Source organism: Microtus pennsylvanicus, chromosome 8, assembly GCF_037038515.1.
Source record: "Microtus pennsylvanicus isolate mMicPen1 chromosome 8, mMicPen1.hap1, whole genome shotgun sequence".
NCBI lineage: Eukaryota > Metazoa > Chordata > Mammalia > Rodentia > Cricetidae > Microtus > Microtus pennsylvanicus.
The window spans coordinates 59,859,020-59,871,891 of NC_134586.1; the positions used below are offsets into that span (position 1 = coordinate 59,859,020).

At 44.6% G+C, this 12,872-nt stretch overlaps 1 protein-coding gene across 7 annotated transcripts in view; it reads right to left on the reverse strand.

Moving 5' to 3' along the window:
- Positions 1-10,855, reverse strand: part of C8H2orf42 (chromosome 8 C2orf42 homolog) — a 44,038-nt gene extending 33,183 nt beyond the window's left edge. The window contains exons 1-5 of one of the 7 annotated variants that reach the window (XM_075983602.1): positions 10,761-10,855; positions 8,206-8,388; positions 4,568-4,821; positions 2,372-3,206; positions 1,196-1,306 (exon numbers count right to left, since the gene is read on the reverse strand). In XM_075983602.1, the coding sequence (XP_075839717.1) occupies positions 1,196-1,306; positions 2,372-3,194 (934 nt within the window). In that variant the 5' untranslated portion in view covers positions 3,195-3,206; positions 4,568-4,821; positions 8,206-8,388; positions 10,761-10,855. Of the gene's footprint in view, positions 1-1,195; positions 1,307-2,371; positions 3,207-4,567; positions 4,822-8,205; positions 8,389-10,043; positions 10,570-10,760 lie in introns of those variants that run through there. The other 6 variants (XM_075983598.1, XM_075983599.1, XM_075983600.1 and 3 more) reach the window with 6 other exon arrangements.
- Between the last annotated feature and the right edge of the window lie 2,017 nt (positions 10,856-12,872).

Sequence of the window (12,872 nt, forward strand, 5' to 3'; positions counted from 1 at the left end):
CCTTAGCAGGTGGGAAGAAAAGGCATGAGGATCAAGAGTTAAAGCTACACAGTAAATTCAAAGTTAGACTCAGTCATGTGAGACTCTGTCTCAAAAATGTAGGTCCCAACCTATCACTCAACTTTCCAGGCAAAATCTGCAGGTCAGTAAGATGGCTCAGTGGAGAAAGGTACATGTTGTCAAACCTAAAGATCCGAGTTCAATTCCTGGGAGCCACACAGTAGAAGGAGAGAACCAACCTTCACTCAAGAACACACACACACAGTGTTACATTTTTTGTTAAATTTTGATTGATTTTTAAAGATTATTTTTATTTTACATGGACTGCTGTCTTTGCCTTTATGTACATCTTTGTGAAGATGTCAGAACCCTTGGAACTGGAGTTACAGAGAGTTGTAAGCTGCCATGTGGGTCTTCCAGAGCAGTCAGTGTTCTTAACTGCGGAGCCATCTCTCCAGCCCTCAGTATTTTTATCTATTTTTGTATGTGTGTTTATGGGTATGCCACAGGGCACATGTAGAGGTCAGAGGATAATTTATGGGAATTAGCTTTTTTGTTCCATCACATGGGTCCCAGGGATTGATCTCGATTACGCAGGTTCTCAGGCTTGATAGCAAGAGCCTTTACCACTAAGCTACCAATCCAGCCCAGACAAAAAAAATAATCTTAAAAGAAGTCTGCAAACCTGGGCCTAGAGCAATGGATGAGCAGCTAAGAGCACTGGCTGTTCTTGCAGAGAAACCAGTTGGGGTTAGGTCCCAACACCTGCATGGTGGCTCACACCTCTTGTGACTCCAGTTCCAGGGGATTCCATATTCTTTGGCCTCCTCAGGTACCAGATACAGACACGGTACACAAACATAGGTGAACATACATACATGCATGTGTACACATACAGGTAAGATACACATAAAATAAAATACCATATTAAATTCTGTAAAATTATAAAGATTGATTTTATAATAATCTAAAGCATCTAAGACAGGTGGCGGTGGCTCAAGCCTTTAATCCCAGCACTCAGGAGGCAGAGGCCCGCGGATCTCTGTGAGTTCAAGGACAGCCAGGTCTATACAGAGACACCCTATCTTGAAAAACAAAAACAAAAGAACAAGAGTCCTTTCTCATAATTCCTCAGATTCTATGAAAGACAGAAGACAATCTCCAAATACCAAAGAAATAAGTAAAACTGTCTCACCAGATACTTCATCCTTCTTCCTCTTCCGTGGCTTAGAGGCAGCAGATTCACAAGCTGAGACAGACGATTCTGAGTGGCAGCCTAACTGGGGCACAATTATATCTTTAAGACCTTAAAAAGAAAAGTTTCTGAATTACTACATCTAAGAGAAAGTATGGGATCCTAACTAAAAAACAAAAACAAACAAACAGGAAAGACCAGTTGCCTGATGTAAAATTAATTACTTGAGAGAACTCTCCCAAACACTGTGTTCTATTCAGGAATGGGAAAGTGGCTTGGGTGCAGAGCACTTGCTTGGAGTGTATGAGGCTCTGAGGTCCACGTCCAGCATGTGTGAGCGCGCGCACACACACTTTGCTAGATTCATTGTCTCAACAAAAATGTTCATCTCTCGTTATCAACAGTTTCAACTATCCAATCAAACTTTTATGCCTGTGCTGTGCTGGCTGGAATTCAGAGAAGGAACACTAGTCAGGAGTGGTGGCTATGGCCTATAATCCCAGCATGTAGGGGAGGCAAGAGGATTGAGTTTGAGGGCATCTGTGTTACTTTAGCAAAACACTATGTTTTATTTTTATTTTTTTGAGGGTTTTTTTTTCAAGACAAGGTTTCTCTGTGTAGCCCTGGCTGTCCTGAAACTTGCTCTGTAGACCAGGTTGTCCTTGAACTCACAGAGATCTGGGCTATTTCACTACCATGATGTTTTTAGTGACTCTCTGAACCAGGGGACCCGTAGGTTCTGTGGCCAACTGCCAGATGGTCTGTTTGGTTTCTGGGGAGGCCTGTATAGCATGTCTCTTGAGCACTGGGATTAATGGTATGTGCCACCTCCACCTGTCTACACTTTGGCTCTGTTGTAGCTGTGTTTTCAAAAAAGAAGCACTGGTGAGATGGCTCAGTAGACAGAAGAAGTATCGCCATTTGGACCTGAGTTCAATTCCTGGAGCCCTTGTAACGGTGGAAGGAGAGAACTGACATCACAGAGTTGTCCTAAGATACGTACATGTGTGCCACTGTACACACATAACACACACATACACTAAAAAAAGGAGTGCTTTTTATCTGTACTGTCTAGCACCTGAAATTAAAGGCTATTAGGACAAGTTCCAAAGGCAGCATGGCACGCTTTCACTGCCATTTTATAAACACGGAATAACTGTCGATCTCCCCACCTACCGCTGGCATCAGAATTTAGGAAGTCCGAGAATTCCTGAGCCAACGTTTCATCACTGGCAAAGGCACAGAGACAAGCAAAGAAGTGGATGCACCGCGGGGCTGCCTCAGCCTTGGGAACGCTGGCCTTGTGTGACTTCAGAGTCTGGCAGGAGCAGAAGAAGCGGCGCTCTGACAAGCTTCTGGAGCTGATTTTCTGCATGAAGGACGTGTGCAAATAGCCCAAGCTGTGCTTTGGGCTCGCCTTGCATTTCACTACCATGATGTTTTTAGTGACTCTCTGAACCAGGGGACCCGTAGGTTCTGTGGCCAACTGCCAGATGCTCTGTTTGGTTTCTGGGGAGGCCTGTATAGCATTCAGAACTGAACTCTTCAGCGTCAGAGGAGTGGCCTCTGCCTGGCAGTTTACTGCTAGCTTGATGTGCTGACACTGGTTTTCCACGATGCCTTGAGTGGCAGCTTTCAAACATGAGGGGACATAACACCGGCCAGAGCTCAGCTGAGTGATGATTGTCCCATCCACTGTCTGGATTGTCGTCTCGGAAACACCTAGCTCCACAAAGCATCGGTAGTCAGGGCCCCGGTCTCTTTGCCGCACAGAGTACACCTGTAAATCAGAGCCTGTGATGATTTTGACAGCTTCAATACTAGGCTGCTTCCGGGCACCATAGCGAAATATGGTTCCACATGTCTTGTTCTTACAGCTCAATCCACGGGTTCCATTGTACGTACCACAACGGGGACACTTCCTGATTCCCCTCAATGTGGCCTTCCCCAAGTCAGATAAGAAAGCTGGGACTTTAGTCCTCTGAGAGTTTGGTTCCATTGTTCACAGCCCCTAGAGAGAAAGGAGAACACATTTACACAAAGTTAAAGTTGAGAGAGAGAGAGAAAAAGAGAGGGAGGGATTTCTATTTATTTATTTTTGACATTGAGTCTCACTTTGTAGCTCAGATTAGTTTGTAAAAATGTAGCTGTGATTCCAGGACAGGCTCCAAAACCACAGAGAAACCCTGTCTCAAAAAACAAAAAAAAAAAAATGTAGCTGTGAGTTGGGCGATTATATGGCGCACACCTTTAATCCCAGCACTCAGGGAGGAAGAGGCAGGCAGATCTTTGTGAGTTCAAGGCCAGCCTGGTCTACAGAGTGAGTTCCAACTCAGTCAGAGATACACAGAGAAACCCTGTCTCAAAAAGCCCCCACCTCAAAAAAAAAAAAAAACAACAAAATATAGCTGTGCTTGGTATTTTCCACTTGACACAATCTAGAGTTACTTGAAAGGAGGGACCCTCAATTGAAAGAATGACTTTATAAGGCTGGGCATTTTCTTAATTTGTGATTGATGATGGGGAAGGGCCTGGACCATTGTGGGTGATGCTATCCCTGGGCTGGTGGTCAGAAAACAGGCTGAGCCAGGTGGTGACACACTTTTAATCCCAGCAGAGACAGGTGGATCTTTGTGAGTTCGAGGCCAGCCTGGCGTACAAGAGCTAGTTCCAGGACTCAGGACTGGCTCTAAAGCTACAGAGAAACCCTGTCTTGAAACACAAAAAAAAAAAAGAAGAAGAAGAAAAGAAGAAGAAAAGAAGAAGAAGAAGAAGAAGAAGAAGAAGAAGAAGAAGAGGAGGAGGAGGAGGAGGAGGAGGAGGAGGAGGAGGAAGAGGAGGAGGAGGAGGAAGAGGAGGAGGAGGAGGAAGAGGAGGAGGAGGAGGAGGAAGAGGAGGAGGAGGAGGAGTAAACAGCACTCTTCCATGGCTTCTGCCTCAGCTCCTGCCTCCAGGTTCCTGCCCTGTTTGAGTTTCTGTCCTGACTTCCTTTGATGAATGAACAGTGATATGGAAGTGTAAGCCAAATAAACCCCATTTTCTCCAGCTTGCTTTTTGCAGAAATAGTAACCCTAACTAAGGCAGTAGCCCAGGCTAGTCTCAAATTCTTCCAGTCTCCTGCCTTAGCCTCCTTATTGTTGGGACCGGAGAGCTGCTTCAGCACTGCATTAACTGGAGATGCCTGTACCCCAGTACTGAGGAGGTAGACAAGAGGAATATGAATCCAGTGTCATCCTCAGTTACAAAGGAGTTCAAGGCTACCTGGGCTACATGAGAACCTGTCTCACTAAGAAAAGACCAGAGCGCAGGGAAGATGGGTTACTTCCCTTTTACTGGTCCTCCAGAACCCGGCCCAATCCTTTCCAATCCTACCTGTACCCGCTGCCAGGACGCCCGGAGAACAGTGGCACCTGTGTCCATGAGACCCCAAGTGTGTCCCATTAGTCTGTGATGATCAGACGGCACTGACAGGCATGCCCACGTGCACTGAGATGTGCCCTGCCTAAATCTTCTGGAGGCTGATCTTTGTTTGCTGTAACAATGCAGACATTCTGTTTCCCCCTGGCAAAGCTCTGGCTCAGGGTTCCAGTCAGATTCCAGCTCCTCTAGATAGAGATCTTGGCAGCCTAAAGCAAAACAAGAGAAGACAACTGTCATATGACAAAGATGGTTCCTTCTACTTAGAAATAGGCAAGGGCCATTTCTAACAGGGCCGGGACCGCTCAGCAGTAGAGCACACACATGGCCTACGTGAAGTAGTGGGCAGTCCTCAGAGCAGAACACCAGCTCAAGTAAAAGGCCTCAGAGGATCTACAGCCCAATGTTTAACAATTATTTGAGAAATACATGTCAGATACTGCTATGAAAATTAACAGTTTATACTTCTAACAAGAAAGTAATATAGCAATAATAATGCCATTATACAGGGCTGACAGAGCACTAGAATTTACAGTATAGAACTGGTCACTCATCTTCCCTAATGTAACACATAATATCTTTGAGTCCCTTATGTATTCTTATTTTTCACTGAATTCTTTGTTTTATTTTGTTTTTCGAGACAGGGTTTCTATGTGTATCCCTGGCTGTCCTGGAACTCACTTTGTAGACTAGGCTGGTCTTGAACTCAGAGAGATCCACATGCCTCTGCCTTCCTGAGTGCTGGGATTAAAGGCATGAGCCACCACTGCCTTTAATGCCAGAAAAATTCATCAGATCCCCTGGAACTGGAGTTACAGATTATTGTGAGCTACCATGTGTGTTCTGGAAACTGAACCCTGGTCCTCTGCAAGAACAACAAATACTCTTTACCACTGAACTATCTCTCCAGCCTTACGCCTCATTTTTTGAAACAGTCTTTTACTGAACCTGGAACTCACCATTTTGTCTAGACTGATTGCCACGCAAACCCCAGGGATCCTCTTGGCTCTGCCTCCCAAGCACTGGGAATACGGGTATGCACCTCTGTGCCTGACTCTATGTGTGTTCTGCGGATCAGAATTTAGGTCCTCATATTGCAAGGCAGGAACTTCACCATAAGAACCTTCTTTTCTTTTCTTTTCTCCCTCCTCCTCACCGAGTCAGGGTTTCTCTGTGTAACAGTCCTAGCTGCCCTGCAACTAGCTCTTGCAGACCAGGTTGGCCTCAAACTCACAGATCCACCTGCCTCTGCCTCTGCCTCCCAAGTGTTGGGATTAAAGGCGTGCCACCATCACCCAGCTAATGCTTTTTAAAAAAGATTTATTTATTTATTATGTATACAACATTCTGCCTCCAGAAAAGGGCACCAGATCTCAATACAGATGGTTGTGAGCCACCATGTGGGTTGCTGGGAATTGAACTCAGGACCTCTGGAAGAGCAGCCTGTGCTCTTAACCACTGAGTCATCTCTCCAGCCCCCGATGCTTTTTTATTAAAAGAAAAAGAAATAATCTTCTTGTGATTCTTTTTTTAAAAAAACTAGGGGCAAATCAGATTGTATAACATACTGCCAATTCTACATAAAAATCATAGAGAACTAATTTTATAAATACACATACACATGCATATTTGTATTAGCTTGTGCGCAGTCTTTTTGCCTTGTTTCTGGGACAGGGTCTCACTATGTAGCCCTGGCTGGCTTGAAACTCCTGGAAATAATGAGATTCACTTTCCTCTGCCTCCTGATTAAAGGCATGAGGTAGCATACCCAACTAATTAAAATGTTTCCAGAGATTTATTTGTATTGTGTATCTGTCTGTATGAGTATATGCACATGTGAATGCAGATGCCTATGGAGGCCAGAAGAAGGTATGGGATCCTCTGGAGCTGGAGTTACATGCAGTTAAAAAGCTTCCTTATACGAGTGCTGGGAACCAAACTCTTGTCCTCTGAAGAGCAGCAAGCACTTTTAACTGCTGAGCTATTATTCTAATTCCTGCAAATCTTTATTTAATACAGTATTTCAGTGTATTGGTAGGTCATGTTTGTTTGTCCACATTTTCCCCCCAAGACTGGGTTTCTCTGCTTAACAGTCCTGAGTGTCCTGGAACTAGCTCTGCTCACAAGGCTGGCCTTGAACTCACAAAGATCCACCTGCCTCTGTCTTGCGACTGGCGGAATGAAGGGTGTGTACCACCACCACCTGTTCCTTTTGGTTTTGTTTTTGCTTTGCTGGCTTTTTCGAGACAGGGTTTCTCTGTGTATCTCTAGCTGTCCTGAAACTCACTCTGTAGACCAGGCTGGCCTCGAACTCACAGAGATCTGCCTGCATTTGACTCCCTGAGTACTGAGATTAAAGGTGTGTGCAACCACCTCCCAGTTCCTTCTTTTATTTTTTTAAGTTAGGGTTTTACTCTGTGACCTGGAACTTATTATGTATCCCAGGCAGGCCTCGAACTCTTGATAATCCTCTTGCTTCAGTCTCCTATGTGACAGGATTACAAGCATGGACCACAATGCTGGGTTATATATTTCAATAAATGTAAACAATGTATAATGTTCAAACACAGTAAACATGCCTATCTCCTCTGAACACTGAACATTTTCAGACCTGAAAAGCCTTTTCCAAAGGAGGTGTACCCTCACTATTCCCACAGATAACCTAAGATTTCTGTATCTGCATAGTCTTCTCCCTTAAAGTCATCTGACTACAGTGGGCATCATATGGTATCCGCTGTAGTGTTATTTGCAGACTACTGAATATGTATATTGAGCAAGATTTCTCACGATTAGCCACTGTAAATAGTATCTGCATGAAAGGAGCTAAGTATAGAAGATCATATATTGTATGATTCCATGAATGAAACATTCAGAATAGGAAAAAGAGTCTAATGGTACAGGGCTGGGTGGAGAAGGGATTTAGTAGTGATGGTTTCTTTTGAGATGATAAAAGATATTATACAACTCTATGAAATGTTTTTCAATTCTGTAGAATTTACAAGATCTCTTGAGTTGTAATATTTTTTAAAAGGTTGATTCTATGTGTACAGCATTTCAATAAAACTATTACTATCTTATAAAAGAGAGGGACAATGAAATTCAAATGCTAAAGACATAAAGAGAAAAAGAGAGATCTGCAGATGGCTCAGTGATTAAGAACACTTGTTGCTCTTACAGAGGACTTGGGTTTAGTTCCCAGTGCCCACATGGCTACTCAGAACTGCCTGTAAGTTCAGCTCCAGAGGTCTAATTCTTTCTTCTGGTCTCTGAAGGGATGAATAGACATACATGTAAACAAAAATTCAAGCACATAAAATAAAAATAAGCAAATCTTTTGAGAAAAAAAGGTGGTGGAGAGGCCAGTGAGATGGCTCAGGGGTTAATAGCAGAGAAACTGGGTTCAGTTGCCAGGACCCACATGGTTGCTCATGACCATCTCTAATTCCTGCTCTAAGGGATCCAATGCCTTTTCACTTCTAAGGGCACCAGGTATCTGGGTGGTGGTATACAGACACTCATGTACATGAATAAATGTTAAAAAAAACTTTTTTTAAAGCAAGGGCTGAGATATAGTTTAATCACAGAGTGTTTACCTGGAGGCTTCTAGTTTCAGTCCCTCGTACCAATTAAAATTAAAAAAAAAAAAAAGCGGAGCTGGAGAGATGGCTCAGAGGTTAAGAGCATTGCCTGCTCTTCCAAAGGTCCTGAGTTCAATTCCAAGCAATCACATGGTGGCTTACAACCATCTGTAATGGGGTCTTGTGCCCTCTTCTGGCCTGCAGAAGACAGAATACTGTGTACATAACAAACAAACAAACAAATAAACAAACAAACAAACAAATAAATAAAAGCCATCTTGTGAGTTCAAGGCCAGCCTGGTCTACAAAGTGAGTTCCAGAACAGAAATCCCCTCTTAGGGAGGAAAAAAAGTCACCAGAAAAGAGCTTTAGAAGAGTTAGGACTTTATATGGAAAGGACTCTATAGGAGTTACAAGCCTGGAAACGAGGTACTTCCCAGCATGCTGAAGGCCCTGGATTTAATCCCTAGCACTGTAAGTCACACAAATAAACCCGAAAGTAAAATTTTAGCAAAGTACTTATATATAGAATGTAAAGTACTCATTGTTACATTGTTAGTGTGTATATATATCTCACCATTCTGTTGGAAAGGATGTAAATCAAAATATGTAATAATAAACACTTTGCTTTAACAATTTCACTTCTAAGATATCATAATTTGTATGTATATACTTTCATTTTTACTTTTAATCACATGTCCATGTGTGCCTGTGTCAGGCTATGTCATGAGTACAGGCATTCTGGAGGACAGATTCACTGGATACCCTTGGAACTGCAGTTAGAGGTAGTTGTGAGCTACTAGACATGGGTGCTGGGAATTGAACTCAGACCCTCTCCAAGATGCACTCTTAACCACTGTGACATCCTTCCAGCCCCTACTCTGCTTTTTGAGATAGGGTTTCACTATGTACACCTGAGCTGTTCTTCAAGTCAATATGTGGACCAGGCTGGCCTCCAAATCACAGAGATCCTCTGTGAGATTTCCTAACTGCGGAACAGGAAGAGAACTTTCAGTAAAGAACTAAGTACAGTGTAACTAGGTAACGGGATACTGTAAAACCACTAAAAGTTATTATATCTGTGTAATGAACATGTATCAACCAACACATGCTGTGGAGCGTAAAAAGGGTAGTGCTTTGGGTATGCTATGTTTTGTTTTAAAAAGAAAAAAAACTTAATGGGGGGGGCGGCTGGAGAGATGGTTCTGTGGTTAAGAGCATGTACTGCTTCTAGAGGACCCAAGTTTGGTCACCAGCACCCACATCAGGGGGCGTACAACTTCCTATAACTCTATTTCCAGCCGGGCAGTGGTGGCGCACGCCTTTAATCCCAGCACTTGGGAGGCAGAGGCAGGCGGATCTCTGTGAGTTCAAGACCAGCCGGGTCTACAAGAGCTAGTTCCAGGACAGGCTCCAAAACCACAGAGAAACCCTGTCTTGAAAAAAGCAAAAACAAAAACAAAAGAAAACAATAACTCTATTTCCAGAGAAACCAACCCCTTTGGCATACTGAAACACACACACACACACACACACACACATTTTGTTGTTGTTGTTTTTTAAAAAAAAGAAAGGACACAGTATAGTTGTCTATTGTCTCAGCAGTGATCTGTGACCTGGGAAATGGAGATTTATATTTCATTTTTTACTATTTGAATTTTAAAACATGTACTACTACGACTCATTAGAGTTTTCTTCTTTTTTCTTTCTGAGACAGAGGTTTTCCTAGACCAGGCTAGCCTTGAACTCAACAGACCCGCCGGTCTCAGGCAGAACGTTGGGATAAAAGCATGCGCCACCACGCCCAGCTAGTGTTGAGGAAGGGGGAAAACGTGGGGGGTAGGGTCTGCGACCTAGCCTAGCTGTCCTCGAACTCGAGATCCTCTTGCCTCTGTCTCCCGAGTGCTGGGATGACAGGCAGCGCAACCGAGCCCGGCTTGCAGACTATCTGTCTTTAAAGGATACACAAGGAACGCGACTTGTGAAGAAGCTGCGCTGGAAACCTGAAGGGTCTCGGGATGGTCGATTCTCTTTACAAAGAGGATGAACATCGCCTGGAGCTGGCAAAGGGAACCCAGGAACTAGGTGGGTTTCGCCCTGAAGCCACCCAGATGCAGATCGGTGTGTGGGACGCTGGTTTGGGACGTGTTTAGCGCTCCCCAGGTGAGAAGGAACTGCTGGAGTAGCGCATTCACTGACGGGATCTGTGGAGGCGCTATTTAGGAATGAGACTGTCAGATTGGAGCGAAGTGTCAAAGCTCGCAAGACTTCACTGAGTGTGGGAATCAGGTGGGTTGCTGTCAGATCCCAGAGTCCGGGCCTCAGTCCCACCGTGTTTAGGAGCGCGCGCCTAAGCGCCGCTTCCGGGACCATCCGTCTGCAAAACGCATTTCCCATGCGTCCTGCATCCCGGCATCCTCCGCACGACACTCACTTCCGGTGCCAAGTGAGGCCCCCAACAGAAGTGTAACTACCCCGACACGCAATTTCGAGAACACATTCTCCGCTTGATTCCCACCCCCAGCTGTGCCCGGCCGATGCACAGCCTCGCACACAGGGGGCTCCCTTACCTGTCTCGCACCTCTAGGGACCTCTCGATGGCGACCGCCCTCGCCGCCTCTCTCTTTGCCTGTTGCGGCCTTTTACAAACGCGGTCAAACTGTTTGCTGTAACGACAGTCGTTATTGGTCAGAGCCACCCACGTGCATCAAGGACCCGCCCACCTCAGCTGGAGAGGCACGATGGGATTTGTAGTGTTCTCAGCTGAGAGCGCTGCTTTTCGGATATGATCTAGTGATAGAAACAGCAGAGAAGACTCTGGCTGTCACACGTTCGTGGGCTTCTTAGCTTGACCTAGAGGTACAGAAAACACCCGTGTGACCCCGACTACTTCGAGCCGAAACAACTCTGTACTGAAAACATTGCTACTGACGCTCTATTTTATTAGCAGAACCAGCTGCAGTTTCGAGTTTGCGTTTCATTTTTATGGTTCTTTTCCTCCCGTGGCACTTGCCCATTAGCTTGAACGCTTCCCTCTTGGAATGAGCCAAAACAGGCTTTATGTACATTCGCTTTTCAGAATCATACAGAATAAATTCTAAATTCCTCAGAAATTTTTCAGTTACTCCAAATAGCAATGCCTCTTACGAGAGGAAAATTCTCTACCCTGGCTACTTACTGGGGAGGAGCTGTAGGAAAACTGCTTTACTCTCACCAAATTTTGCTCTTCTCAGTCGTAGAAGTGGTCTTTCCTGGGATCAAATTTCCTAATATTATTTCAGAAACTGGAGGAAGAAGTTAAAGAAGAGCTTTCTTTCTTTTTCTTGGTTTTTCGAGACAGAGTTTCGCTGTGGCTTTGGAGCCTGTCCTGGACTAGCTCTTGTAGACCAGGCTGGTCTCGAACTCACACTCACAGAGATCCTCCTGCCTCTGCCTCCCGAGTGCTGGGATTAAAGGCGTGTGCCACCATCGCCCGGCTAAAGAAGAGCTTTCTCCTCTCCACAGTTGGCTTAAAAAATTCATACTCATTCTCGAAAAATCTGGATGATTTTTTTTTAAACAAAAACATGGCTTTTCCATAGCTCAGTTTCCATAAGAGATGGTTGTGAGACACTGTCTGGTGGCTGAGAATTGAACCCAGGACCTCTGAAAGAGCGGGCTGTGCTTTTAGCCACTGAGCCATCTCTCCAGCTCCCAAACCTGTGTTTCTGCTTTGCCCTAAGGTTCAGTATCAGATTGTCAAGTAGAAACATACAAGCACTTTCTTTCTGGGTGCTGTTTCTCTTTCTCATTCATTGTACCGTGGTTCATGAAAAACCCCTTGATGCTCACCTTTCTGTCCTCAGAACCAGCCAGCTGGCCCCTCACATTATGCTCTCCCTTATAAAGATTTCTTGGAATACATGGCTGTGCCAGCCTGCAACTCTTTCCAATTGCCATAAAGTACAGGACATTTATTAAGCCATTCACTGCATTGCATGTCCCCTGTGGTATCTGACAACCCCACTGTCTCCCTTCCAATAGGCCTGTATATTCCTGTTCCTGTGGTAAATGGGTTCCTTGGAAGGGTCAGGAGCTCAGCTGTGGCTGCAAGTATGTTGTTCTATTTTTCCTTCTCTCCCCGCTGTCTACAAGTAATAGTTGCTTTCTGTACACCTACTTGACTATTGTCTGTCCACTAATCATTAGCCAATGTTTACTTTGTTCCAACCTTTGTTAACAAATCTTTCATTGCTCCCTTAAAACTAAAACAACTTTTAAAAATTTCCATGGGTGTTTTGCCTGCCCATACATACCTGGTGCCGGTGGAGGAGAGAGGGCATCAGATCGCCTGGAATCATAACTACAGATGGTTGTCAACTGATACTTGAGTGCTTGGAAGCAAATGCTCTTAACAGCTGTCCCCAGTTCCAGCATTTGATCTTTGTCTCCTGCCTGATAATAAAGTGTTCACTCAAAAACAGGTCAGTGTGCTCTGAAGGGTTTATTATGCAAGAATGGAGATAGGATTCTATGGTGTTGGGTAAACTATAACAGGTATTGAGAGGCTGCTGTAGTTTCAGTTGTCTCGTGCACCATTTGAAACAATGTGAGTGAGGGCTGGAAGAGTAGAGAGAGGGGGCGTGAAGTCAACCCCAGAGGCTCAGACACATTAGGAAACAAATCGCAAAACAAGCTGGATC